The following is a 27782-nucleotide window of genomic DNA, read 5'->3' on the forward strand; positions in this document are numbered from 1 at the left end:
ACATCGCGCCGCGCCGACACCCGGCTGCCCGCTCGCCCCACGCCGTCTCCCCTTGATTGCCCCCGACCCCGCTGCCGTCGGACGTCGCCCCAGCGCCCGGATTTAACACGGAGGCCCGGGTCGGGGGCCGCGGGGGAGGAGGAGGGAAAGCCGGTCGGTCCCGCGTCCCAGTCGGCCCGGCGCGGCGCCTCGGCCGGAGCCATGACCTCGCTGACCCAGCGCAGCTCGGGCCTGGTGCAGCGCCGCACCGAGGCCTCCCGCAGCGCGGCCGACAAGGAGCGGGCGGCCGGCGGCGGAGGCGGCAGCGGTGAGGACGACGCGCAGAGCCGCCGCGACGAACAGGACGACGACGACAAGGGCGACTCCAAGGAAACGCGGCTGACCCTGATGGAGGAGGTGCTCCTGCTGGGCCTCAAGGACCGAGAGGTGCGCGCAGGGCGGGGTGGCCGGCGGGGCCCGAGCGTCCGCCCTCCGAGCTCCCGCGTCCGGGGGCGCCCGGCTGGCCCAGTGCTCCCAGGTCCTCCCCGCACAGATGGCTCGGGTTTTCCCTTCCTCCTTTCACATCGCTCGGTTGTGTCCGACGCCCTGGCTGTGCATTTCCTCCTCGCCCCGCCCCGTCCGCGCGGTTCGTAGCCCTTTGGCCCGTGGACACACGGGTTGCAGTCCCCACCTGGAGGCGCGGGTTAGAGCGGAGCACCTGGAGCCGCCAGCCCGAACTCCCGGGCTTTGCGGGTTCCAGCACCTGGGAGGGCTGCGCGGGTCTGCTTTCTGGGAGGTTAAAAAGCTTTAAGGTGGACTGTTCGGGATTTTTAAAAAAAATGTCGGTGAAATGGTAATGGGCAAAGTTGTTTTACTGATAAAGTTAAAAGTCCAACAAATTCCTCATGACACTTGCTGGAAAATGACTCTCTAGGGAACCTTGTTTTGGGTGGAAGGTTATTTTTAATGTTGCTTTTACATTTTTATCAGTTGATGTTCTATTCCTCAGACAGTCTGAAGGAAGGGCTTTTTCGTGGGGTGCTTGGGGGCTGGAAGTGCCAGGCTTGTGATCTGATGAAAGGCCTCGCAGCCTTGGGTGGGCTGAAGTTGCCATCGGTGTTTTTGTTCAGGCTTTGAAAGATTATATTCACCCAAATGAGTTGGGAAAAAAACAAACACGCTAGCGTACACCTTATATATTCATCCTCCTGGGTTCTGTCATTAGCATTTTGCTGTATTTGTTTTTTTATCACATATCCTTCTGTCTACAAAAATGATTATTTTAAGAGGATTCCAGACTGTGGGGGAGATGGTTAGTCTAAATCATATGTGGTAAGGTGGTTTCAGAAGCATGGACACCACAGACATTTTGAGAAGTCATACAAAAAGATCTAAGTTTTTTTTTTCTTTTTTAAGAATTTTAAAATTATAGTTGACATACAAAATTATCTTAGTTTCAGGTGTACCTAAGTTTTGATTGTAAGAACGTTTTGTCAATTCATGAAGGTGGGCAAAAATATTTAATCCTTCTGAAACAACTTAGTCTCCACCAAAATGTAGCAGATATAGGTGAAGTTACATGGACTGTTGGTGGACTCCTGATATTTAGTAGTCAAATGAACTAAAGTTTACCTGGATAGAACTGTCTAGAGCAGTGGTTCTCAACCTTCCTAATGCCGCGACCCTTTAATACAGTTCCTCATGTGGTGACCCCCAACCATAAAATTATTTTCATTGCTACTTCATAACTGTAATTTTGCTACTGTTATGAATCGTAATGTAAATATCTGATATGCAGGATGTATTTTCATTGTTACAAATTGAACACAATTAAAGCATAGTGAGTAATCACAAAAACAATATTTAATTATATATGTGTTTTCCGATGGTCTTAGGCGACCCCTGTGAAAGGGTCGTTTGATCCCCAAAGGGGTCGCGACCCACAGGTTGAGAACCGCTGGTCTAGAGCATTTGCAATATCCAGATTTTCCATTTGCTGAGGTTTTACTAAGATCACATGAAAAAGGTTATGTCCCTCTGGCTGTGAAGTGGACCTAGGCTGTCTGTGGAATTTTTTTGTTCTTTGGAAAAATAAACTACATGTCTAGTGTCCTAGAAATATGGTTTTTAGAAGGTATTCAACTTGCCTTTTTAGGCTTCACAATTTAGAATCTTGGTAATAAACATTTTTCTTTGTTTATAATAATCATCTTTTTTCTTTGGGACAAAAGTAACATTTTAGACAAAATGAAAAAGGAAGAAAACAAGTCATCCTCATTCCTGAATTTTGGTTTTATAGTTTTTGAGCGATTTCTATGAGGGAATATCTTGATGTAAAACTAAAACTTAAAAATACCAAAACTAGCTTTTGGACTTTTGGGTTACTCAGAGTGAGAAATTATGGTGTTTCAAGTATGTGTTACTCTAAATCTTTAGCATATCAACACGCTATTGTCCTGTGATAGATTTTCATGAAGGTAATATAAACAATTTGTTTGTTGAACTTATGATTCTCTCTCTCCCTCTCTGAAATCAATAAAAAATATAATTTAAAAAATAGTATTTAGTGGGAGGTGGGGGTGGCCGGAGAGAGGTTAGTGGGGGGGGGGGGGGGGGGGAGGAGACCTCTTTAATACTATATGTAATACTTTAAACAATAAAGGATTTTAAAAAACATTATTTCAATATTATTTCAGTATATAATCAGTATTAAAAAATAGTACTTAGAAAATTTAGACAAGTTAAAGTTCTTCGGTGGCAGATAATTGAAGCCATCAGTTGTGTTTGTGTCAGGAGTCACAAACTTGGCCATGTCTTGGCCAAGGTCCAGACACTAGCTAATTCTGAGTATTTCTTGCTGATTTCAACAACCACCATAGGGAACTTCATATTACCTGTTGTAGGCAGGTCCCAGGAGTTGAAGGTGGGTGTGGTTGGGATTTTGCACTACTTTAGATTTAGGTTTTAATGATTAACTTCTGTATTTTTTCCTGTCCTCATGTCTTCACTTCCTAATAACCAGCCCTGTTAACTCATCCATTCATATATTTCTCCTTTGGAGGTTTCCCCCATGTCTTCAACTTGTATCACTCTTTTTAGAGGGGTAGGAATTACTCTCTTACCCAGAGCCTAGGCATTTATGCTTGTTAGTATTAGATTTTAAAGTACTAAATTTGATATTAACAAGCTCATAATACAGGGTGGGGCAGAAGTAGGTTTACAAACCCTGTATATAGTTCAGTGAACTTACTGCTTTAACTTTTTAATTATTTTAACTTAGCATTCATCTTTGTAATATCTGGGTACTTTAAATATATTTAAAAGCTAAATTTTAAGGTTAGGCAGGTCATTATGATGGACACATTTTATATATATGTAAGCTAATCTTGTTTGAAATAAAAATAAAAAATTGTGAAATGTTTTATTTTGACTTTCAAAAGGTGAGATTTACAGCTTTTAAAAAATATTTTTGTTGAGCCCTAGCCGGTGGCTCAGTGGATAGAGCGTCGGCCTGTGGACTGAAGGATCCCGGGTTCAGTTCCGGTCAAGAGCACATGCCCAGGTTGTGAGCTTGATCCTCAGTTTGGGCCCTGCAGGAGTTGGCTGATCAGTGATTCTCTCTCATCATTGATGTTTCTATCTCTCTCCCCCTCTCCCTTCCTCTCTGAATTCAATAAAAGTGTATTTAAAAAAAGAAAAAATACTTTTGTTCAATAATAAACCTACAGAAAAGTGCAAATATCACAAATGTGATGCATTTTCAGACTGAACATTCCTGTTAAATTAGCACCTGAGTGTTTTCAGAATGCCTCATTGAGAATTACCTCAAATAACTGGTGTCATGTACTTTTTAAAAAATATATTTTTATTGATTTCAGAGAGGAAAGGAGGGGGAGAGAAAGATAGAAACATTAGTGATGAGAGAGAATCATTGATTGGCCGCCTCCTGCACGCCCCCCATTGCAGATCAAGCCCTCAAGCCAGGCCTCAGAGGTCACCACTATCTTGGCTTTAGAATTCAGCATAGGATGATTTAAAAAAAAATTTTGTATTGATTTCAGAGTGGAAGGGAGAGGGAGAGAGAGCTAGAAACACCAATGATGAGAGAGAATCACCGATCGGCAGCCTCCTACATACACCCCCGGAGACTGAGCCCGCAACCTGGGCATGTGCCCCTGACTGGAATCAAACTCGGGACCCCTGAGTCCACAGGCTGACACTCCAGCATAGAATAATTTTGTTCATTTTTGTATTTTCATTTGTGTCTTGCTTTTGTTCAGCATTGTTTGTTCAGCATCCATATTGTGAGATTGTCATTTGTTCATTCTCATTGAGTTATCAACTTGTAACACATTTATAATCTACCATATTTTAAAAGTTTCTTTGACATTATCTGAATCTAAGTGTTCTCCTCCTTCCCCTCTTTACTGAACAGAAGCCTCACTCTGCCAGTAAGCATATGGTCTGGCTTCAGATTACCTATTATGGGTGACTCTAAAGTCATTGTGAAAGATTTTTTTTTTTAATTTAAGAACACATTTCAGGGTTTTTTGTTTGTTTGTTTGTTTGTTTTACCAGTGATGATCTTTTCTGGCTTTTATATTAAAACAGATGCCTCATGCCCTGGCCGGTTTGGCTCAGTGGATAGAGCGTCAGCCTGTGGACTGAAAGGTCCCAGGTTCGAATCTGGTCAGGGGCACATGCCTGGTTGCAGGCTTGATCCCCAGTAGGGGTCGTGCAGGAGGCAGCCAATCAATGATTCTCTCTCATCATTGATGTTTTCTATCTCTATCTCTCTCTCCCTCTCCCTTCCTGAAATCAATGGAAATACGTTTAAAAAAATAAAATAAAACAGATGCCAGAGCCCTTCTGGGAATTCCTGTGCTCAGTCTGGGCGGAGCATCAAAGACATAGGTATTGAAGTAAATCTTCAGAGGCTACAGCAAGGATGGCAGATAGGTTTAAACTTGAATTCAACTTCCAAATAATTGGCACCATTTCTGTATTCTTTCCTGTTTGAGGGGGAGGGGAAGCAAATGAGCCAGGTGTTTTCCTTTCCCCAACTATTTGATTTTCCATAGATGCCTGAGTGTTTTCAGAATGCCTCATTGAGAATTACCTCAAATAACTGGTGTCATGTACTTTTTAAAAAATATATTTTTATTGATTTCAGAGAGGAAAGGAGGGGGAGAGAGAGATAGAAACATCAGTGATGAGAGAGAATCATTGATTGGCCACCTCCTGCACGCCCCCCATTGCGGATCAAGCCCTCAAGCCAGGCATGTGCCCCTGACCAGAATCGAACCTGGGACCCTTCAGTCCACAGGCCAGCGCTTTATCCACTGAGCCAAACCAGCTAGGGCGGTGTCATGTACTTTCAAATATCTTTGTTGGTTGCAAATCTTAGTGATTTAAGATTGGATTTGATTATTTTAAATGATCAGGTGTAATTTAGAGTGAGCCTGAGGAATAGCAGAAGTGGAAAGAGGTGCTGTAGTGCTGGTCTGAAGTATATCCTTTATTTTTACATATTTTAAGCTCTCTGAGCCTTAAAGTTCTCAAATTGGAGAAGTAGTCCTCTCTTATGTTTGTTATGTTTGTTCTGATTGGACTGCTACAGACATTTATTGTTTTACTCTCCACCAAGAATTCCCCCAAGTTTTGTCTTGCTTTTAAGGCATTCCCCATTGGGTGTATAGCCCAAGATGCCCTATTGAAGCATTTACACCTTCCCTTTTTGTGGTGCAACCTGGCCTAGGCTTGTCCAATCAGATATTTTCTCCCTGGACTTTGGCTGTTGAGAGCAAACTAGGCCATGAGGTTTTTTTTGGAGAACTATCTTAGTAGTGTCAGTATATGCAAGTTTAATTTGATGAGGTTTTTTGGAGACCTATCCAAGTAATGTCAGTGTGTACAAGTTTAAAATGATGGAACGGACTTTGCATGGCTTTTAAACTGGCTCCAAAGATTGATCCCAAAGATAGATGCATTCCATTTTTGGAATAAGTTTTCCAAGTTCACTACTTTGAAATACAATACTTATCAAGATGTATAATTTTTTAAAAAAATTCTCCTTTCTATATATGCAGTGATATACATCTCAGCGAATCAGATTTGATGAGTAATTCATTCAACAAATATTCAATATTTCAAGATGTGCTAAGATTTTAGTAACTTAAGGGATAATAAAGGCTTCTGAGTTTTGGAATTTTTTGATTCCTTATAAATACAAATAATCGTTCCTTCATAATTTTGAAAGATTTGAAACTTTTTTTTTTTTCATGTATTTAAGAGTAGGCACAAAAGTTTGAGAGATACAGAATCTCAAAAATTAGTTTTTGGAGTTCATTGAACCATTTGTACCTTTCAACTGAGATATTGTACTATTGAAACCATTTTCAGTGCCTCAGGGTTCTTTCACAATGTGGCCAGAAAACTAATATATGATATTTATTAACTTTAAATTTTCTGAGTTGCCCTGTATGAATCATTTGAGATTATCTTTTAGAATGTATTTTGAAATTACTTTGTTCAAATTTTGAAATACTTGGAGAATTTTTTTGATATTTAAGAAATAGTTATAGTAAGTGTCAGCTTTATATGTCTCAAAATACTCTAAAGCTGCGTTCGCCAACCTTGGACCACCTGTTGGCAACGCTGCTCTAAAGACATCATGCTTGTCATGTTAACCTTTTGGCCCAACACTATTTTATATCCAAGCATACTTTCGCTGTTTTCTATTAGCATACTTTTTCTGCTATTAGTCAGAGTAAATGTATCATTCAGAGTTGCTATGGGATTTTATTTTCACAAGAGTCTCCTTTTGAAGCAGCACCTTGAGACTGTGCTTGTCCCCGTGTTTCTTCCATTTAGTAAGTGTAGTGACAAGTACCAAAGGTAGGAACCTGGCTTCATTCTGAAATTGATGTACTGGAGTTTTAATTTAGGTATTACAGTGATGTGTAGGAAGTAGGCTGTTTTTCTTTAGATGTTTGGTAAATTTCTGATTTGTAAGAATACAATTAATATTAAGGTACATTACGTTACAAAAAAAAAGTTTCTGGTTAAGTATACATTTAAGTTTAAAAACTAATATTTAGCCCTAACTGGTTTGGCTCAGTGGCTCTAGAGCATCAGCCTGTGGACTGGAGGGGTCCCGGGTTCAATTTCGGTCGAGGGCACATGCCTGGATTGCTGGTTCAATCCCCAGTAGGGGGGTGTGCAGGAGGCAGCTGATAAATAATTCTCTCATCATTGATGTTTCTCTCTCTCCCTCTTCCTTCCTCTCTGAAATAAATATATATATATTTTAAAAAAACTAATTTTTAAATGAAAAAATAATATTTTAAAACTAAACTTAATAAACTGCATTTGGTTTACATATTCCTTTAATGAAGAAGTTCTTAAATTGGAGTTTACAGATGGTTTTTACAAACTGAACACTCTGCAATTGTATTTTGTGTGTTTTCCTGGAGAAAGAGGACATAGCTTTCATCAGATACTCAAAGCATATCGTGAACCAGAAGGTTAAAGATTACTGAATAGGAACTGTTTCTTTGTTTTAGTTTTAAGTTTTTCATTGTCTTGTTTTGTCTTTTTTTCTTCCTGAAAATTGACTAGAAAATTCCAAGTTTCAGGGTTGGCAGTGAGTTGAATTCTGAGTTACTTGAGATCTGAATCCAACATTTCTCTTTTGTGTGTGGTTTAACATAGGAAAGGTTTATTTATCACTCACGAAGATTTTAATACTGGTTGGACAACTCTGCAAGGCAACTACTGATGATTCTTTTTATTCTTATGCTCATTTTTTAAAGCCAACATTTCTGCAGTCTGGCCATCTTGCTAAAGGGCATTCACAAGCTGTGTAACTACCACATCTATAATTCTAACAATTTCCATGCATTCATCAAATATTTATTGAGCCAGGCCCTTCACTAGGTATAAACACTAGGAAGAAGATCTCTATTTTCATTTTAGTTCTATGGCTCAAAACTCTTACAGTAAAGTACAAAACTAAATTGTGTTGCTATTTTGATAGTAAGTATCTCAGCCTGACATATAGCTACCACTCAATAAATATTAAGTAAATCATGTATTTTCAATGGTTTCCTTAAGGGAGTGAAAACTGGTTCTGGGGATGGTGGTGAAAAGTTCTTGCTCTTTTTATGTATAAAGCATAGATACACATAAGTATCCAAACACATATACAGGGAACCCATCTTATTAAAATGTAATGGGGGAGAGGTTAGGGAAAAAAATGTCTGAAAAAGCTCCTTTAGGGAACGATACTAAAAAAGGTTGAGAAACACTGAAATTAATATTGAAAATAAAAAGTTTGTGTATAGCTGAGGTTTAGAAACCTTTTTCTCTGATAAGAGTTTTTATTGTAATAGAATTTGTCTTTAGTAGTTGGAGGAACAGTTGTAGCATACTGAACCGTAGGAAGTTCTGAGTTAAATTTTTTTGTCAAAATGATTCTTACTGGTTGATAATGTGTAGGTAAACTTTTGTGTTCCCTCACCCATTTCCTTATGGGAGGACTGGAAATTAAAGAACTGCATATAAATTGTTAATGGTTATTTTTTAAAAGCTGTAAGTCTCACCTTTTGAAAAAAGTCAAAGTAAAACATTTCGCAATTTTTTATTTTTATTTCAAACAAGATTAGCTTACATATATATAAAATATGTCCATCACTAATGACCTGCCTAACCTTAAAATTTAGCTTCTAAATATCTTTAGAGTACCCAGATGTTACAAAGATGAATGCTAAGTTAAAATAATTAAAAAGTTAAAGTGGTAAGTTTACTGAACTATATACAGGGTGGGGCAAAAGTGAGCTGTGGGCTTTTTTCTTATTTAAAATTATTACTTTAAAAATATCTGTTGTTTCAATCATTTGTATCATTAATATTTTAAATATATTTTATTGATTTTTTTTACAGAGAGGAAGGGAGAGCCATAGAGAGTTAGAAACATCAGTGAGAGAGAAACAGCTGCCTCCTGCATACCCCCTACTGGGGATGTGCCCAGCAACCAAGGTATATGCCCTTGACTGGAATCGAACCAGGGACCCTTCAGGCCGATGCTCTATCCACTGAGCTAAACCGGTTAAGGCTTTTTTTTTTATGTTCATATTGTCCCACCTTGCCTGCAGGGAATTAATTCCTTTGGCTTTAGTGTTCTTTTGATATGACTTATTAATCTTTGATAACTACTTTCTTCTGGTCAACACCAGCAAAAGTTCCAGGCTCACCTTGTATGTATCCTGCTCCAGACCTGGAATCGGTCATTCCTTCAAGGAGTCCTAGTTTCTTTTAGTGGGGAATGGACCACATTCTGGTTACTGGGTGTATTCAGTGTTCCTGGGCTCTCATTGCTTCTAGGACTTTCCAGTATAGAGATAGAAACAAAAAATATATGAAAGGGAAATAATCAGTGCACATGTTTTGGATTCAACTTTAACATGGATTTTTATTTTAGTTACTGGATTTTACAATTCTGTTCTCTTATTGAAAATTATTGGTTCCTAAAATACTAACTTACTTGCATTGGCTTACTACATGTATGAAAATAGTTTTAACCAGTTAACTGCCACGTGTCCAAAATAGAAACCATCCCCACACGCCACGATATTTTGAATTTAGTTTAAAAAATCAATTTGCAATGAATATTATAAAAATAAATATATTGCTCACAATTTGGACGTTCTTGAATATTTTCAGTTGAAAATCCTCACGAAAAATGATTTTTTAAAGTGTCTATAGACGCTTATGGTGTACAAAGGGTTAAAATAGTCATGTCAGTATTACTACCAACTGACTATTGAGTTCAATCTAAAATTTCTTCGTAGTACTTTTTTAGTTAAAATAATGCATTCTATAGCCAGTTAAAATAATTACTTTTTCTGTGTAGTTGTATCATTAAGAAGTATGTACTTGGGTTAGTTCATTTGTTTTCATTAATTAAAATTTTTTTTTTCTGTTTTGAATGTGTGTAACTACATTACAAGTTAGAAGTCTGATTTTCATTGTTGTCCCTTCTACCTTATTTCTACCTTCCCTTATTGGTGATTTAAAAAAAAAATAGTTTGGGAAGTGTTTCTTAGCACCTCTCCTCCTTATATAAAAGGTAGCCTACTATATATGTGCTTGGCATCTTCCTTTTAACTGAAGATTGTTCCACATTATTACATAGACATCTTTTATGGCCCATTGTATTCCATTATGTATATGCAGTGGAACCTTGGTTCTTCAACTTAATTTGTTCTGGAAGACTGTTCGAAAAGTCATTTGTTCGAAACCTGTATCATTTTTTCCCATTAGAAATAATGTAAATTGGATTAATCCAGACCCCCAAATGATTCCATTTTAACCCTTATAAAGGGTGTCCCAAAATTCACGCAAGATTTGAATTTTGCGTGAGCATTAACAACAACAACAACAAAAACTAAAAACCTAATTTTACTTGGTTTATTGAATCAGATTCTAATATCTGTTGCCCTTTGATTTCAATCCCTTCAATTTGATAAGCATTACCAAGTACCAGTTATGGCCTAGGAGCAGGGACAATGAAGACCAATGAAGACCACGGCTTTGCGTATGTGCCAGCAAAGCCGTGGAGGCCATTTACCCAATGTGCTATTCCATACATAACCCTGTACTGTATACTTTATGAATCAATAAAAAATTTACAATTTTTAATTATAAACCTGTGTTTTCTATCAAAATTACTTCTTGCGTGAATTTTGGGACACCCTATATATAGTACATGTCTAATGTAGTCTTTAATATATAAATACACTTATTAAATTTAAGCACCCCCTGCTAGCATTAAATGAATCACTTTCGGCACTCATTCCAGGGGTGTCTTTGAGGAAGTCAGTATGCGGCATCTTCACTTTTACATACATGGTTACCTCTGAAATACAGTCACTGGTGGCTGTTTTTCTTTCAACAAAAGCATTCTCTGTTTTGTTGCCTGAGAGATGCTTTTTGTCATACTGAGGTATCAGCAAGAAAGGGTTGTCAAGTCGAAAGTTTGGTTGACAACAAGAAGTTTGTTTTGACAACATAGACATTTTTCCGTGAACAACTTGGTCGAGAATTGAATTGTTCAAGATGGGAGACAATTGAGAACTGAGGTTTGACTGTGTATCTCCATCTATTAATTTGTCCCTTATTGATGGGTTTATGGGTTTTTCCCCAAGTTTTTGCTACTTTAGATAATGTCACATTTAATAACTTTATGCATATATTGTTTTATATTTATGGGGATGTTTTTCAGAGTAGAGTCCTAGAACTAGGATTGTCAAGTTAACGGGTATGTGTGATTATTCTAGATTTCCAAATTCCCTCAGTAGGGGTGATGTCATTTTTGCATTCTCTTTGCAGTATATGTGAGTGCCCATTGCCTTCATTTTGCCAACAGAGTATGCTGTCAGAATTTTGAATTTTTGCCAGTCTTGATATGTAAGCATTGTCTCATGTAGTTTTAAAAATTGTGGTAAAGCCCTACTGGTTTAGCTCAGTGGATAGAACGTCGGCCTGCAGACTGAAGGGTCCTAGGTTCGATTCTGGTCAAGGGCATGCACCTTGGTTGCGGGCATATCCCCAGTAGGGGGTGTGCAAGAGGTAGCTGATCGATGTTTCTCTCTCATCGATGTTTCTAACTCCCCTCCCTCTCCCTTCCTCTCGGTAAAAAACCAATAAAATACATACATAACAGAATTTATTATTTTAACCGTTTTTAAGTGTGTAGTTCAGTGGCGATAAGGACATTCTAATTGTTGTGCAACCATCACCACAATCTATCTTCAGAACTACTATATCCTCCCATACTGAAACTGTACCTATTAGCTTGCCATTCCCCTTCCACATGCCCCTGTCATCCACCATTCTGTTTTCTATGAATTTTACTGTTGTAGGTACTTCATATAAGTGGAATTATGTAGTGTTTCCCTTTTTGTCCCTTTCTTATTTCACTTAGCATAATGTCCTCCAGGTTCATCAGTGGTATAGCATGTGTCAGAATTTCCTTTCTTTTTAATGTTCTATTGTATGTATGTACTTTGTTTATACATGCATCTTTTGATGTACACTTGTTTTGCCAATTTTTTATTTTTATTTGTGTTTTTTGTTGTTGAGTTCTTAGGTAATTTAAATGTGCATTTTTTTATGAATGAAGGAAGCATTTTTTTATATGTTTGAGTATTCTTTGTTTTTTGTGTGAATTATTCCATTCACATTTTTTGCCCTTCTAAAAATCGAGTATTGATCTTATTTCATTTAAGTTTTAGGAATAATTGTGTATTACAGATATTAGCCCTTTATCTGTGATATGTTATAAATACATTTTTCTACATTTTCATTTGCTTATGGTTTTTGCCATGCAAACTGGAAAAAAAAGTGTATTGTATAATTTATCAGTCTATTTCTTGTAGATTTTGAATAATAGTTGAGAAGTTTTTTTCCCTTCCCAGGTTATGAAGGTATTCACCCCCATTTCTTCTTAGCACTTATTGCTGCATTTTACATTTCAATACATTTGCATTTTATTTTGAAGGTTAGTATAAAGAATGAATCCAATTTTTTTTTCTTCTAAATGGCTCTCTAGTTGTCCCAATACTATTGATTAAAATCTCCATCTTTTCATCTTACACTGATAGGAGATAAAACCTTTATCATGTACTAGATTTCAGTATGTTCTTGGATCTACTTTAAGAGTTTCTTCTTTTTATAAAAAATATATTTTATTGATTTTTTACAGAGAGGAAGGGAGAGGGATAGAGAGTTAGAAACATCGATGAGAGAGAAACATCGATCAGCTGCCTCCTGCACACCCTCTGCTGGGGATGTGCCCACAACCAAGGTACATGCCCTTGACTGAATCGAACCTGGGACCCTTCAGTCTGTAGGCCGATGCTCTATCCACTGAGCCAAACCGGTTAGGGCTTTCTTCTTCTTTTTTAAAAAAATGTATTGATTTCAGAGAAGAAGGGAGAGGGAGGGAGAGAGAGAAACATCAATGATGAGAGAGAATCATTGATCGGCTGCCTCCTGCACGCCCCACACTGGGTATCAAGCCCGCAACTCAGGCATGTGCTCTTATCAGAATCGAACCTGGGGCCCTTCAGTCCGCTGGCCAACGCTCTATCCACTGAGCCAAACTGGCTAGGGCAAGACTTTCTTCTTTTGATCTGTTCATGTGCCAGTATCACATCATTTCATTTCTGGAGGCTTTTAAATCTATATTCTTATCTAGTAGGACAGTTTCCACTTCTGTTCCCCAAATATTGCTCCCTCTTCTCCCAAATTTTCTTGGCTAATCTTTTTTATTTTTCTTTAGGAACTTTATTTTTAATTTGTATCGCTCCAGCAAAAAAAAAACCAAAAAAAAAAAACTCACCAGTAGTTATTATTGTTTTACTATTTTTTTAAATCCTCACCTAAGGATATGTTTTTATGGATTTGATTTTTTTCGAGAGACAGAAAAACATCAAAGTGAGAGAGAAACATTGATTGGCTGCCTCCTGTATGTGTCCCAACTGGTCATCAAACTCGAAACATAGCTATGTGCCCTGAATAGGAATCGAACTCACAACCTTTTTGTGTACTACAATGCTCCAACCAGCTGAGCCACCCAACCAGGGAAACCAGTTTTATTTTTATTGGGATCATATTAAATTTATATTAACTTAGGAAAAACTGATAACTTTATAATGCTGAGTCTTTGTATCTAAGAATAAGATGTTTTCCATTGTCCAAGTCTACTTTTTAGTATTTCAAGAGAGTTGAAGTTTCCTTCATGTAGGTTTGCCTAGATATTTTCTTTTTGGGGGGTTACTATTGTAAATGAGGTCTTTGCAAATATGTTTACCTTTTATATTTATTGTTTGTATATGATAGCTGTTGATGTCTGTTGATTTTATAATCTTGGTACTTTTCTAGATTCTCTTACTGTTTATAGTAATTTTTCCATTAATTCTTTTTGATTTTTCTGGGTATTCAATTATATCACCTGCAAATGTTGATAGTTTTCCAGTTCTTAAGTCATTATTTGCTTTTTTTAGTCTAGTTTTTTTAAATCTGTGTTTAGCTGAAGTCACCTTCATTCTCTTGATCAATTTTTTTCCCAAAACTTTGCCACTCAATTACTTTGAAATAATTAAAAGTTCATGTAAGATTTCAGAAGTGATTTCACACAAGGGTTGTTAGCTATCTCTTTTTGGTAACAGTTTTATTGAAATGTAATTTACATACCATACAGTGCAAGGATCACAGAATTTTGCAACCATCACCACGATCAGTTTTAGAACATTTTTATCAGCCCCTCCCCCCCAAGGAAACCCCAGACCCTTTAGCCCTCACTTTCCTTTTTCCTCATCACTCCCAGCTCTAGGCACCCATTATGATAGTTTTCTTAAACTGTATAATAAAATTTAGCTTAAAACAGCAAATATATACTATCTCAGTTTTTGTGGATCAGGAATCAGGCATTGCTTAACCGGGTGCTTTTGGGTGAAGATGCCTCATGAGATTGCAGTTAAGTTGTTGGCCAGAGCTTCAGTTTCATCTGAAGGCTCAACTGGAGGAGGATTCTGTTCCTTGCAGGTTGTTGGACTGAGAGCCTCCGTTCCTTGCCTGATGTGTATCTATATAGAACAACTTGCAGCACGGTAGCTGGCAGAGCAAGGGAGAAGGCCCAAGGTGAACATCACAGTCTTTTTGTAGCCTAATTGCTGAGGTGACATCCTATATAATAAAGAGGTAATATGCAAATTAACCCTCACACCTTCACAAGATAGCTGCCTACGACCAGGCTGGCAGGGGTTTAGTGAGGGACGATCAAACGACTGAATAGCAGGCTGCGTGGGGGGGCCGTGAGGGGCGACCTGGCCGGCAGGAGGGGGCAGTTGGGGGTGACCAGGCCGGCAGGGGGGCAGTTGGGGGCAATGAGGCTGGCAGGGGGGCAGTGAGGGGCGATTAGGCTGGCGAGGTAGTTAGGGCCAATCAGGCCGGGCAGGGAAGGGGGCAGTTAGGGGTGATCAGGCCGGTGGGGCACGGGGGGTAGTTGGGGGTGACCTGGCCGGCAGCGGGGGGCAGTTAGGGGCAACCAGGCCGGCACACAAAGGCAGTGAGGGGTGATCAGGCCGATGGGGGAGCGGGGGGTAGTTAGGGGCAACCAGGCAGGCAGGCAGGTGAGCGATTAGGAGCCAATGGTCCAGGATTGTGAGAGGGATGTCTGACTGCCAGTTTAGGCCTGATCCCTGAGGGGTCCCGGATTGGAGAAGGTGCAGGTCGGGTTGAGGGGACCCCTGCCGACCCCGCCCCCCCCCCCCCTCCGTGCACGAATTTCGTGCACCGGGCCTCTAGTACCATCATATTTGCCATATTTTATTTCTTAGAATCAAGTCTCCAGGTTTAGTGTGTATTCAAGAGCAGGGGATTGCATGAGGGCATGAATACCAAGAGGCAGGGATCATTGGGAACCATTTTAGAAGTTGCTTCTATACAATGATAGGATAACTCCTTTTTTTTTTTTTTAAATCTTTTATTTTTTGGCTTTTTAACCCATATTCTTTTTGATGACAAGCCATCTTCTATAGGCTTCATTAATTATCTCAGCATACCGGAATGTGGGGTTTTTAGGAAATAGTGGTGATTTTTAGGATTCCGTGTAGTCCAGAATCTATCAACCAGAGAGTCTTTAACTTGGATTTTAAAATCTAAATGTATTACACACTTACCATGCCTCTGTAACTATTAACAGTGTGCCAAGATATTTCCAAATTTTCTTAACAGTTTGATATTTAGAAAGATTTCAGTGTCTAGTGAAAACTTGAACTTTTTCTTGTCCTCTTTAAAATTACATGTAATAGTGCCAAACACCAGTTTTCAGGTACTTCATTATAAGTGCTTATATGTTAACATTCACCAGACAGTTTTTTATATGCTATTAAAGAGTTTTTAAAATACCCTTGATGATTTGACTTGCAAATGCTTTTTTTTGAAATTAAAATAGGTCATGTATACTGTTTTGCTCTAAGTCACATTTATCCCCTTAGGGAATTCTTAATTGATTAGAGTCATACTTGCTGAGTGCTTGAAGTCTACCTCTGTCATTGTGTAGATGAGAAAATGGAGACTTAAAGAGGATATTAAATGACCACCTTAAAATCCCTTAAGTATTTCTGGGGGGGGAGGGGGGGGTGTCAGTGTTCAGGTCTTTCAACATCTGGTCCAGCTAGATTCTTCTTAAATCTCAGTGACACTCTGTGAAGATTTTTATTACCTAATCAATTTCTTTTCTTTTTTTTTTTTAAATATATTTTATTGATTTTTTACAGAGAGGAAGGGAGAGAGATAGAGAGCTAGAAACATCGATGAGAGAGAAACATCGATCAGCTGCCTCCTGCACATCTCCTACTGGGGATGTGCCCGCAACCCAGGTACGTGCCCTTGACCGGAATCGAACCCGGGACCCCCCAGTCCGCAGGCCGACGCTCCATCCACTGAGCCAAACCGGTTTCGGCCAATTTCTCGTTATAGTTTTATTCTGATTTTATATTTCTTGTTGAGCCATTTTTGGTAATTTATGTCTTTTTTTCCAGGAACTTGAACATTTTGTCTAGATTGTCTAATTTATTGTCAATGAATTGTTTATAGTATTCCCTTCTAATCCTTTAATTTCTGTCCTTTTATTTTTTATTTTGGTAATCTTATTATCTCTTTCCCTTTGATTGCTTTGAATTTAGTTCTTTTTCTAAAAATATATATATTTTTATTGATTTCAGAGAGGAAGGGTGAGGGAGAGAGAGATGGAAACATCAGTGATGAGAGAGAATCATTGATTGGTTGCTTCCTACACGCCCCACACTTGGGGATCAAGCCCGAAACCCAGGCATGTGCCCTGACGGAAAATCAAACCATGACCTCCTGGTTCATAGGTTGATGCTCAACCACTGAACCATGCTGGCCAGGCAAATCTCCCTCTTCAAACTGATATTTTTGTTTATTTCCTTGTTACTCCCTTAATCTAAATTCTCATTTTCCCAAAGCCTTCATTCTCAGGGGTGGTAACTTCCTTAGGCTAAGTCCTTGTGTCAGTAGTGAAGGCCCAAGGATCCTGATGGTCAGTTATCTTCTGAAATACACAGATTAACAACCACTGTGGCCTGACACTGACTTTGAGAAAGTGCCAGAACCAAGGGTCTTAGAGTTTAGGCCTTCTTAATCCTAGGCCCTCCATTCTTGAGAGAATGAATTTGCCTGCTCTTCTTTTTACCAAGATGGTCCCAAGGAGATCCTGGGAAAGTATCTGGGGTGTGTATCTAAGCCTTGAGATAAACTTTAACTGTGCAGGTGTGGGATGTTCAAGTAGTTACTAGCGAAGAGACTACTCTACGAAAGCAGGACCAGAGGGCAGGCTTAGGACCAACAAAGACCAGAGGCTTTAATTTAAATTTTAAGCGTACGCAAAATAATTCAATTAACTGCTGGAGGAATCACACCACATGAAACATATGCAGTTGCAAATCACACAGCTTTTTTATTACTCACACAAATTCCTGAGCTGTGGGTACAAGCTTAGTTAGGGATCCCCGTGGTGCTGTCCTCTGGGGTCCTACTACAACACAAGATTATGCTATCCTGTTCTGACTTTTAACTAGAACCAGTTGTAGCTTCTGCTTCCTCTTCAGAGTTGGGTGCTTTAAGTTGATAGCTGGCAACCTTGCTGGCAAAATTCATGGCGTCATAATTTAGACAACTCCCAGTTATTCACTTTCAAAGAGTGCCCCGACTTCATCTGGTTGATTCCTGATAGACTTGAGTAACCTAGGTGTCTATCAATCTCATTGTCTGGCTGTTCTTTCACTTTGGATATAGGCTCTTAAATTTCTCTTTGGAGGCCCATCTGATCGTTTTACTATTTCTCATTCAGAATTTAAGGCATGAGCTCATACATAGATTTTCTAATATAGTCTTCCAAAATTAACTTTGTATTTTCATCATAGACTCCATTGAATGAATGATATTCTAATTCTTCCTGAGGCCACATTGGGCTAGATCAGTGGTTCCCAAACTTATTTGGCCTACCGCCCCCTTTCCAGAAAAAATATTACTCAGTGCCCCCTGGAAATTAATTTTTTAAAAATTTTAATAGCAATTAAACAGAAAGATATATGTATTAATGTTTCTACCTTTTTCGTAAAATATAGTAAAGAAAGGTGTAAATTAGAAACATTGAAGTTTGAAATTATGAAACTATTTATTGAACTCAGAATAGAAAGGTAATACAAAAAAAGTTAAAACAAATGCACCTGTGGCCATCACCGCCCCCCTGGATCACTGCAGCGCCCACCAGGGGGTGGTAGCGCCCACTTTGGGAATCACTGGGCTAGATGGTTTTTCCTGAGCTGCTTAACTTGCCCATGTATACTGATAATAAACCATTGTAATCTGAGGTAACTGTTGTCGAACCCTGGTCCTTGCAATATGGAAGAGTTTAATAAACACATAACTTAATGAAGAATGAAAGATACTATATATTTAAACCTCTGATTTCTAAAGTTATTCATCTGCAGGTAAGGATAAGTAGTGAGAAGATGGTAAACCCCTGAAAATCCTAGATTAGTAATGCATAGTAATTGTATTTTTTTCAATATTGTATTTAAAATTATTATGGCAAGATATGGAAGGTAAAAGGCACCAAATGGTTAAAAATATTTCTATTTTTGTCTCTGAATTAAAAGTAAATTAGCTATTTTGTTTCCTTTTTTCAAATAGGGTTACACATCATTTTGGAATGACTGTATATCATCTGGATTACGTGGCTGTATGTTAATTGAATTAGCATTAAGAGGAAGGTTACAACTAGAGGCTTGTGGAATGAGACGTAAAAGTCTATTAACAAGAAAGGTAAGAGGAGTGCTAAATAAATATATCCTTATTAAAGAGTTTGTGCTGCCTAAAATGAAGAGTTTTTTTAATAGCTTTCAAAAATTAAAGAGGAAGTTGATTTTAAAGTTAAATCTTTATTAAATTATGATTCTGTATCTTTTTTTCATTCTTGGTTTCCTGGTTCTTTGTGTGTAACGAGTAATGTAATTCATTGCTATGATCACTAGTCATTGCTTCTCACATATTCAAAAAGACTCCACACTTTATTTCCTGCTTCTGAAAGCTGTAATTTGGAAAGACTTGACATAACTTTCATTGTGCTTCTTGGGGCCATGGTGTTTCAAAACTTTTTTCTTTAATAGAGTGTCCTAATGAAATCCAAAACGTTTAGGTCAGAATGGAACCTTTCTTATTTATCCTCACCTGAGGATATGTTTCTATTGATTTTATTATTTTTATTTTTTTAAATTAAATCTTTATTGTTCAGATTATTACAGTTGTTCCTCTTTTTTCCCCCATAGCTCCCCTACACCCGGTTCCCACCCCCCCCTCTGCCCTTACCCCCCCCCCCATCCTCATCCATAGGTGTATGATTTTTGTCCATTCTCTTCCTGCACCCCCCCATACCCCTTTCCCCCTGAGAATTGTCAGTCCACTCCCTTTCTATGCCCCTGATTCTGTTATATTCACAGGTTTATTCTGTTCATCAGATTTTTTATTCACTTGATTTTTAGATTCACTTGTTGATAGATATGTACTTGTTCATAATTTTTATCTTTACCTTTTTCTTCTTCTTCCTCTTCTTAAAGAATACCTCTCAGCATTTCATATAATACTGGTTTGGTGGTGATGAACTCCTTTAGCTTTTCCTTATCTGTGAAGCTCTTTATCTGACCTTCAATTCTGAATGATAGCTTTGCTGGGTAAAGTAATCTTGGTTGTAGGTTCTTGCTATTCATCACTTTGAATATTTCTTGCCACTCCCTTCTGGCCTGCATAGTTTCTGTTGAGAAATCAGCTGACAATCTTATGGGTACTCCCTTGTAGGTCACTACCTATTTTTCTCTTGCTGCTTTTAAGAGTCTCTCTTTGTCTTTTGCTCTTGGCATTTTAATTATGATATGTCTTGGTGTGGTCCTCTTTGGATTCCTTTTGTTTGGGGTTCTCTGCGCTTCCTGGACTTGGAAGTCTATTTCTTTCACCAGGTAGGGGAAGTTTTCTGCCATTATTTCTTCAAATAGGTTTTCAATATTTTGCTCTCTCTCTTCTTCTGGCACCCCCATAATTTGGATGTTAGTACGCTTGAAGTTGTCCCAGAGGCTCCTTACACTACCTTCTTATTTTTGGATTCTTTTTGCTTTTTGCTTTTCCGGTTGGGTGTTTTTTGCTTCTTCGTATTTCAAATCTTTGACTTGATTCTTGCGATCCTCTAGTCTGCTGTTGGATCTCTGTATATTATTCTTTATTTCAGTCAGTGTATGCTTAATTTCTTGTTGGTCCTTTTTCATATTCTCTAGGGTTTCACTAGATTTATCGAGGGTTTCACTAAATTTATCAGTGGTTTCTAGAAAATTCTTTTTTAAAAAAAAATATATTTTATTGATTTTTCACAGAGAGGAAGGGAGAGGAATAGAGAGTTGGAAACATCGATGAGAGAGAGACATCGATCAGCTGCCTCCTGCACACCCTCTACTGGGTATGTGCCTACAACCAAGGTATATGCCCTTGACCGGAATCGAACCTGGGACCCTTGAATCCGCAGCCTGACACTCTATCCACTGAGCCAAACGGGTTAGGGCTAGAAAGTTCTTGAAACACCTTATAACCGTGGTTTTGAACTCTATATCCAGTAGTTTGCTTTCCTCCATTTCTGTCATTTGTGACCTGTTTGTTTGTCTTCGCATTTTGGCTGCTTCCCTGTGTTGATAGACTGGCTTTCTGTGCTAGGTGTCCTATAGGGCCCAGTGGCTCAGCCTCCCCAATTAGCTGAGGTGGACACTCTTGGTGCACCCCTTTGTGGGCTGTGTGCACAGTCTTGTTGTAGTTAAGCCTTGATTGTTGTTTGTATCACTGGGAGGAATTGACCTCCAGGCCAATTGGCTGTGAGAATCAGCTGTGTCTACGGTGGGGGAACTTCTGTGCTGGAGACACCTTTATGGGGCAAGACTTGCTTTAGTGGGACTTTGGTGCTCACTGAGTCTGCCCCCTGAGTGTGTCCCTTATGGATCTGAGGAGTTGTAATCTGGATGGTCCCACTCTGACCACTGAGTACACTGGCTCTTGGATCTCTAAGGAGGTGCTAATTTATCCTCTGCCTGAGGCTACCCAGCAGGAGCTACGGAGAGATCTGCAGATTCCTCTTCTTTGTTTGGGACTGGAGTTCAGAGCTGTTGGGAGCTTGTGTCTCCCTCCCGATTGAAAAAGACAACCTTATCCTCAGTTGCCAGCCCTTTCCGTGTGTGCCTCCGTAACTCTGCACTTTACTTTCGCACCTCCTCTGAGTCTCAGTGTGCTTCTCTCTTTCCTTCTAGTTGTAGACTTTCCACTCAGCCAGCCTTCCTGTGGTTCTGGGTGATGTCTTTTAGTTGTAGTTTTGAAGTGGTTGTGCGAGGCAGTAATTTCAGGTGTTTACCTATGCCGCCATCTTGGTTTCTTCTTCCTCTTTTGATTTTAAAGAGACAGGAAGGGGGGGGGGGGAGAGAGAGAGAGAGAGAGAGAGAGAGAGAGAAAGAAAGAGAGAGAAAGAGAAAGAAAAACATTGATGTGAGAGAGAAACATCGATCAGTTACTCCCTGACCTGGGACTGAACCTACAACTTAGTATGTTCCCTGACTGGGAATTGAACCCACAACCTTTTTGGTGTATGGGTTGATGCTCCAACCAACTGAGCCACCCAGCAAGGCCCAGAATGGAACATTTTTTTATTGATAATGCGATGGAGATTAATAATCGTATAGGAAAGAAAGCCATTAATGATTCTTAAAAGTTATATACAAAGTAAACATAGTATATATAGCAGAAAAATCTTTCTCATGAGACTTTAAAATTAAATTTAATCTAGGCATTTAAAAGTAAAATGAACTGGCATAAGATTAGTTTTAAAATTACTGTTTTAGCTGGACTGGCATGGCTCAGTGATTGAGCATCAACCTATGAACCAGGAGGTCATGGTTCAATTTCCAGTCAGGGCACATGCCTGGGTTGCAGGCTCAACCCTCAGTGTGGGGTGTGCAGGAGGCAGCTAATTGGTGATTCTCTGTCATCGATGTTTATATCTCCTTCTCCCTTCCTCTCTGAAATCAATAAAAATATTTAAAAAAATAAAATTACTGTTTTATATAAATATGTCATAAAGCTGAATATAATTTTGTTTCATTTTACTGTGCAGCCATAGAATTATGGGGGGGGGGTCTTTAAGAATCTGCTGTTATAGTTATTGGTGAAATATACACAGAGGTTGCTAGTAATTTTAAGTAATTTTGCCTTAATGTATGGAGCCCAGACCTGGTTAAAAGATATTGATATGGGTTTTTGTACTGATATTGATACTTTTTTGTTTGGGAACAAGACCAGTTTTGTGTTAGTTATCAACAACTTATATTTATTTAGTGCTTAAGTCTACCATGTGTTGAGCTAGATCCTGGAGATACAATGTTGATCAGGAGACACATGTTCCCTGCCTGCCTGGGCTTATTGTTTCATTCTACTTGCTTTTGAGATCTTAATTAAGTAGATAATTGATATGTCTTTGGAAAAAATACTCCAATGTAATTTAATTTACACACTTAAAATAATTAATGATTTTATTAAGGTAATATGTATATAGTAGTTATAAAGTCAAATTGTACCAAAAGGCTTATAACAAAAAAGCAGTCTTCTTTACCTTTCTTCACTCCTTAGTCCTGCTTCTGGGAGGCAACCAGTTTCTGTCTTCATATTAATTTCCTAGGGCTGCCTTAACAAATTCCACACACTTTGTGACTTAAAACAACAGGTAGTTATTATCTCACAGTTGTGGAGGCCAGAATGTGCTGTGCTCTCATTGAAGGCTCTAAGGGAAATTCTGTTCCTTTCCTCTTCTAGCTTCTGGTGGTTCCAGGCTTTCCTTGGCTTCTGGCCTCATCTCTCCATACTTTTTTTATATCGCCTTGTCTGTGTGTCCCTCCTTTGTATGCCATTGCAGTTAAGGCCCATCCGGATAATCTAGGACAGTCTCATCTCCAGATCTAATTAACTTAATTTTATCTACAAAAATTTAATGGGGATTAGCTTTGGGGGTTAGGACATGAACACCTTTTAGGAGAACCATTTAGCTTGCTACAGTTCTCTTATTTATTTTGGCATTTACCTCCATATTTCTAAACTTATACTGCCATTTCTTGGTAAATCAATTGAGATGCTGTTTACTCTCCGAATAGATGCATATTTGGCTCTCTTACATATCACCTCTATGCCCGCCCCCTTTCTAATAGAGTATGTCATAATTGTTGGGACAACAGTAATGACTGTTTTATATCATTACAACTATGTTGATATTGTTTTCTTTAGTTAGTTATATCCTGTGATATTTTCCTTTCTTGTATGGTTTTTTCCCCCCTAAAGTTAATAATTCTATTTTTAACGTTTTCTATGTAGCTGTCCTTTTTTCTTACATGCTCCATCAGAGAAAACTTAGTAGTATTAATTTTCAAATGTTTAAATTTATAATTCCATTAACTTCCTTAAAATTCACATTTTGCTTCAATCTGAGCCGGTAATGCTTTGGTTCTGCTGGAACTTCCTGTCACATTTTTACTGCTTTCAACCCTCTGTTTTCTGGGTCTAATTAATTTTCTTCCATCCTTGTGGGAGGAAACTGTTTTGATACTTTGTGTACTTGAAGATGCTACTTCAGTTTTATTTGACAGTTTAGTTTTATTTGACTGGCAATAGGATGTTAGGTATAAATTATTTTTCCATAGAATTTTTTTTTAACTTTTCTGTAGTGTTACAGATGTTCCCTTTTTAATCCGCTGGCTCCTTCTAGCCTGTATCGGCCGCCCCCGCCCACCCCCCACCCCCGTCCCAGGCCTTTACCACACTATTGTCTGTGTCCTTGGGTTATGCATATAATTTTTGAACATATTTCTCTATTGTCCTCTAGTGTACAGAGTTGCCATTAAAGTTTGGTGCCCTTCTAATTTTCATTCTTGGTATGATATCTGCTTTTTCCTTTCTGGAAGCATTTGGGATTATCTATTTAGCCCTGGTATTCTGAAATTGTATGATTTGCCTTGATGTGGGTTTTTTAAAGTTCATTATGTACTCCTTCAATGTGAAAACGTGTGTCTTTTGGTTTTGGAAAGTTTTCTTATATTCTTGTATCTTTTACCCTCCGTTTTCTTAACTCTGTAAGCTGAATGTGGACCTCTTAGCTACTCTTTTTTTTTTCCTTTCTGATTTTTGTTTATTTCCCAGCTTTATTGAGATATAATTGATGTTCTCTGACCTCTCTTATCTTTAAATCTCTATTGAGGGTTTTTTGTTTTTAATCATCACCTTGGCTCATGTTTTTCTTTTCTAGGAGCCCTTTTTTCATTTTTTTAAATCATGGCTTCTCATTCTTGTTTTATGAATGTAATATCTTTAAAATCTCTGAGGATATTATGGCTCTTCTGAAAGTTTTCTTTGTGTTATCTATGACTCATCAGAGTTCTTATTTCCTCTCTCTTTTGGTCTAATTGCTACTGAAGGCTTTCCTTCAAATGTCTTGTCATCCTTGGTTAACTGTTCAGGAAGAATGAGACTCCCTCCTCCAAGGGGGAAAAAAAGAACTAAGTAGAAATTATGTGTGTGAGTGAGCACAGGATATTTGCTAGTGGGCTATACACTGCTGAATTTTATTATGGAGTTTAGGGCGTCCTCTAAGAGTCGTTGAAGAGTTTTAAGCAGAAACAATGGAATGTCATGATAAGATTTGCCTTTTATAAAGATCAGTGAAGAAAACAGATTGAAAATGGCTAAAACTCATTAGGAAACAATCCAAGTGAAAGATAACTAGATTAGGTAGACTAGAATAATTGCAAAGGTGATGGAGAAAAGTGATCCCTCTGAGACAGATTTAGGGGACAGAATTTCAAAAAAAAAAAAAAAAAAAGATCTACTTATACCAGAAGTGGGTGAACGTGGGCATTAAGTGGGCATTGAACTTAGATTTTATGGATTTAAGAAGTGATGTGGCATGACCCCAGTTATATAGACATACAGTTCTTTCTCCCAAGGTTCTTCTTTTTTCTTATTCTCTCAACAGCCCTCTCCCCCCACCACACACACACACACACACACACACACTAACACACTAAAAGCATGGTCTTGAAGAGCACTGTCCAAAGAACTTTCTGTGATGATGAAAATGTTCTGTATCTGCATTGTCCAATATGATAGCCACTAGCCACATTTGTCTGTGAGTCAGACACTTGAAATGTGGCTAGTGCAAATTGAGAAATGCTGTGAATAAAAACACACTGCATTTTTGAAGATTTACTATGGAAAAAGAAGGATGTAAAATATCTCAATTTAAGAATATTTACTGTATGTTAATATTTTGGCTGTAGTGGGTTAAGTCAAGTATATTAAAATTAATTCTACCTGTATCTTTTCCTTTTTTAATGTAACTAAAATGAAAAAAAAATAGCTTTGTGGTTCTTATTATATTTATATTGGGTCACACTGTCAAATAGATATAGTATATATTTTTTAATCTTTCAGAAGAAGGTTACCTTTTTTGACCAAAAATGTAAAGGACACATTGTTGAGGACAGATTTTAAGAGAGGACTGTTATATTTAAAAAATAATACTGTTAAATTTCATAACATTTTAATAGCTAACAGATTCACATTTGATATTATAGAATTTACACTAGAAATTTGTTGCTTAGGCAGCAAGAACATTAATGAAGGCTGTAGAGATCTACTACTTGGCTAAAGCAGTATAGTAATTTTCTGTCTCATCCCCCAACTGGATTTTTCCACTGTTAAGGTGGATTCTGTATCCCAATATAGTTTAGAAAAAAAATTGTAGTATTTAAAAATGTTATGTCATTAAGCCTATTGGTATTTTCTTAAAGTTGTAAGAACTTTGAAAAAACCTTTCTCACCTTCACAATTATATTTCATTATTTAAATCTTTATTGTGGTATAAGCTCTAAGGAGTCATGTCTTACTTAATTTTTACTGCTAATTTGTTAGCCAGTTGTTTTAATAATCATTGACAAATTTATTTCTCTACTGGTGTAAAATGCCACCTTTTTCATATACAGAATTGTTACATATAATTGTTTCTGCAACTAATAAATGTTTAAAAAATGAATTTCTGGGTCAAATAGCCCAAGGTTTAGTAATGAAAGGAATTACAGTTAGTATCTTCCAGCATTTTGCTTTACTAATTAAGATTACTTTCATTCATGATTGTAGCTAATCTGGTTAGGTTAAATACCGGATTTTCTTAATATAGAATTAATTTAAAATCTGAATTTTGCTATTGCAAGTACACTTGGAGCTTTAGCCATAAAGAATTACTTACATAATTATTGAAGTTTTTCATTCAAAGAGCTCAAGTCAGAGAAAAGGTATCAGTGGGTCATTTTTATTCGTGTTGCTTACATTTTAGGTGATCTGTAAGTCTGATGCCCCAACAGGGGATGTTCTTCTTGATGAAGCTCTAAAGCATGTTAAGGAGACTCAGCCTGCAGAAACAGTCCAGAACTGGATCGAATTACTTAGTGGTGAGTTTCTGTGTATAAACTAGAATTTGAATTATGTTCAAAAGTTTTTTTGTGAAAGTTTAAAATCCTTTCGAATGGAACTTAGACACAATAACTAAGAGTTTGTTTAGTTATTTAGTCTAAGTTATAAGTTAGTGACTGAATGGGGAAAATAGTGTTTTTAAAAAGTTCATGCCCTTTAACAAGACTGAGCAGCTGTTGAATGAAATGTAATATTATTCTTTAGAGCTCCCATCATTCTTTATCAGAATTACCTCATGTCACCTTATTCTGGGTAGGTTAGGTTAAACTGTGGTAACAACCCCAAAACCTTAATGGCTCAAAATAATAGTTTATTTCTCACTCATCTGTTGGTCAGTCACAGGCCACTTCATTCTCACTTTGGCAGGCAGTGGGACTGTCACCATCTTGAGCATTGTCACTGTTGGGAAGGGAAGATGAGCATGGCAGATCTCTCAGGCTCTTCAGTTTCTGCTCAGAAATGACACATGGTTCAGGTTTCATTGGTCAGAGCAAGTCACATGGCCTCCCCTAAGTTTAAGGAGATAGGAAAGTGTGAATGTAGTGGAGAAGAACCCGAAATATTTGGTTGACAGCACTAATGCTACTGTTATATTAAGTTATTTGTGTATTTGTCTAATCTTCTAGATAGAGAGCTCTTTCTGTATAGGATCTAAGTTACCTTGTTCTTCCTCTCTACTACTCTTATATAAAACATATCTTCTGCACACAGTTAACCTTGAACAACATGGGTTTGAACCCTACGGGTCCAATTATATGTGGGTTTTTTTTCAATAAATGCTGTAAATGTATTTTTTCTTATGACTTTCTTTTTAAAAAAAATATATTTTATTGGTTTTTTTACAGAGAGGAAGGGAGAGGGATAGAGAGTTAGAAACATCAATGAGAGAGAAACATCGAATAGCTGCCTCCTGCACTCCCCCTACTGGGAATGTGCCCACAACCAAGGTACATGCCCTTGACCGGAATCGAACCCTGGACCCTTCAGTCCGCAGGCCAACGCTCTATCCACTGAGCCAAACCGGTTAGGGCTTTTATGACTTTCTTAATATTTTCTTTTTCTGGTATACTTTATTGTAAGAATACAGTATATAATACATATAACATATCAAATATATG

At 38.1% G+C, this 27782-nt stretch overlaps 1 protein-coding gene across 1 annotated transcript in view; it reads left to right on the plus strand.

Annotated features, from left to right (window-relative positions):
* Positions 1-27: 27 nt before the first annotated feature.
* GOLPH3 (golgi phosphoprotein 3) overlaps positions 28-27782 on the plus strand; it is a 35602-nt gene continuing 7847 nt past the window's right edge. The window contains exons 1-3 of the mRNA XM_006081479.3: positions 28-426; positions 18766-18897; positions 26528-26642. Coding sequence (XP_006081541.1) covers positions 202-426; positions 18766-18897; positions 26528-26642 — 472 coding nt within the window. The 5' untranslated portion in view covers positions 28-201. The remainder of the gene's footprint in view (positions 427-18765; positions 18898-26527; positions 26643-27782) is intronic.

The sequence above is a fragment of the Myotis lucifugus genome, unplaced genomic scaffold, assembly GCF_000147115.1.
Source record: "Myotis lucifugus unplaced genomic scaffold, Myoluc2.0 scaffold_0, whole genome shotgun sequence".
NCBI lineage: Eukaryota > Metazoa > Chordata > Mammalia > Chiroptera > Vespertilionidae > Myotis > Myotis lucifugus.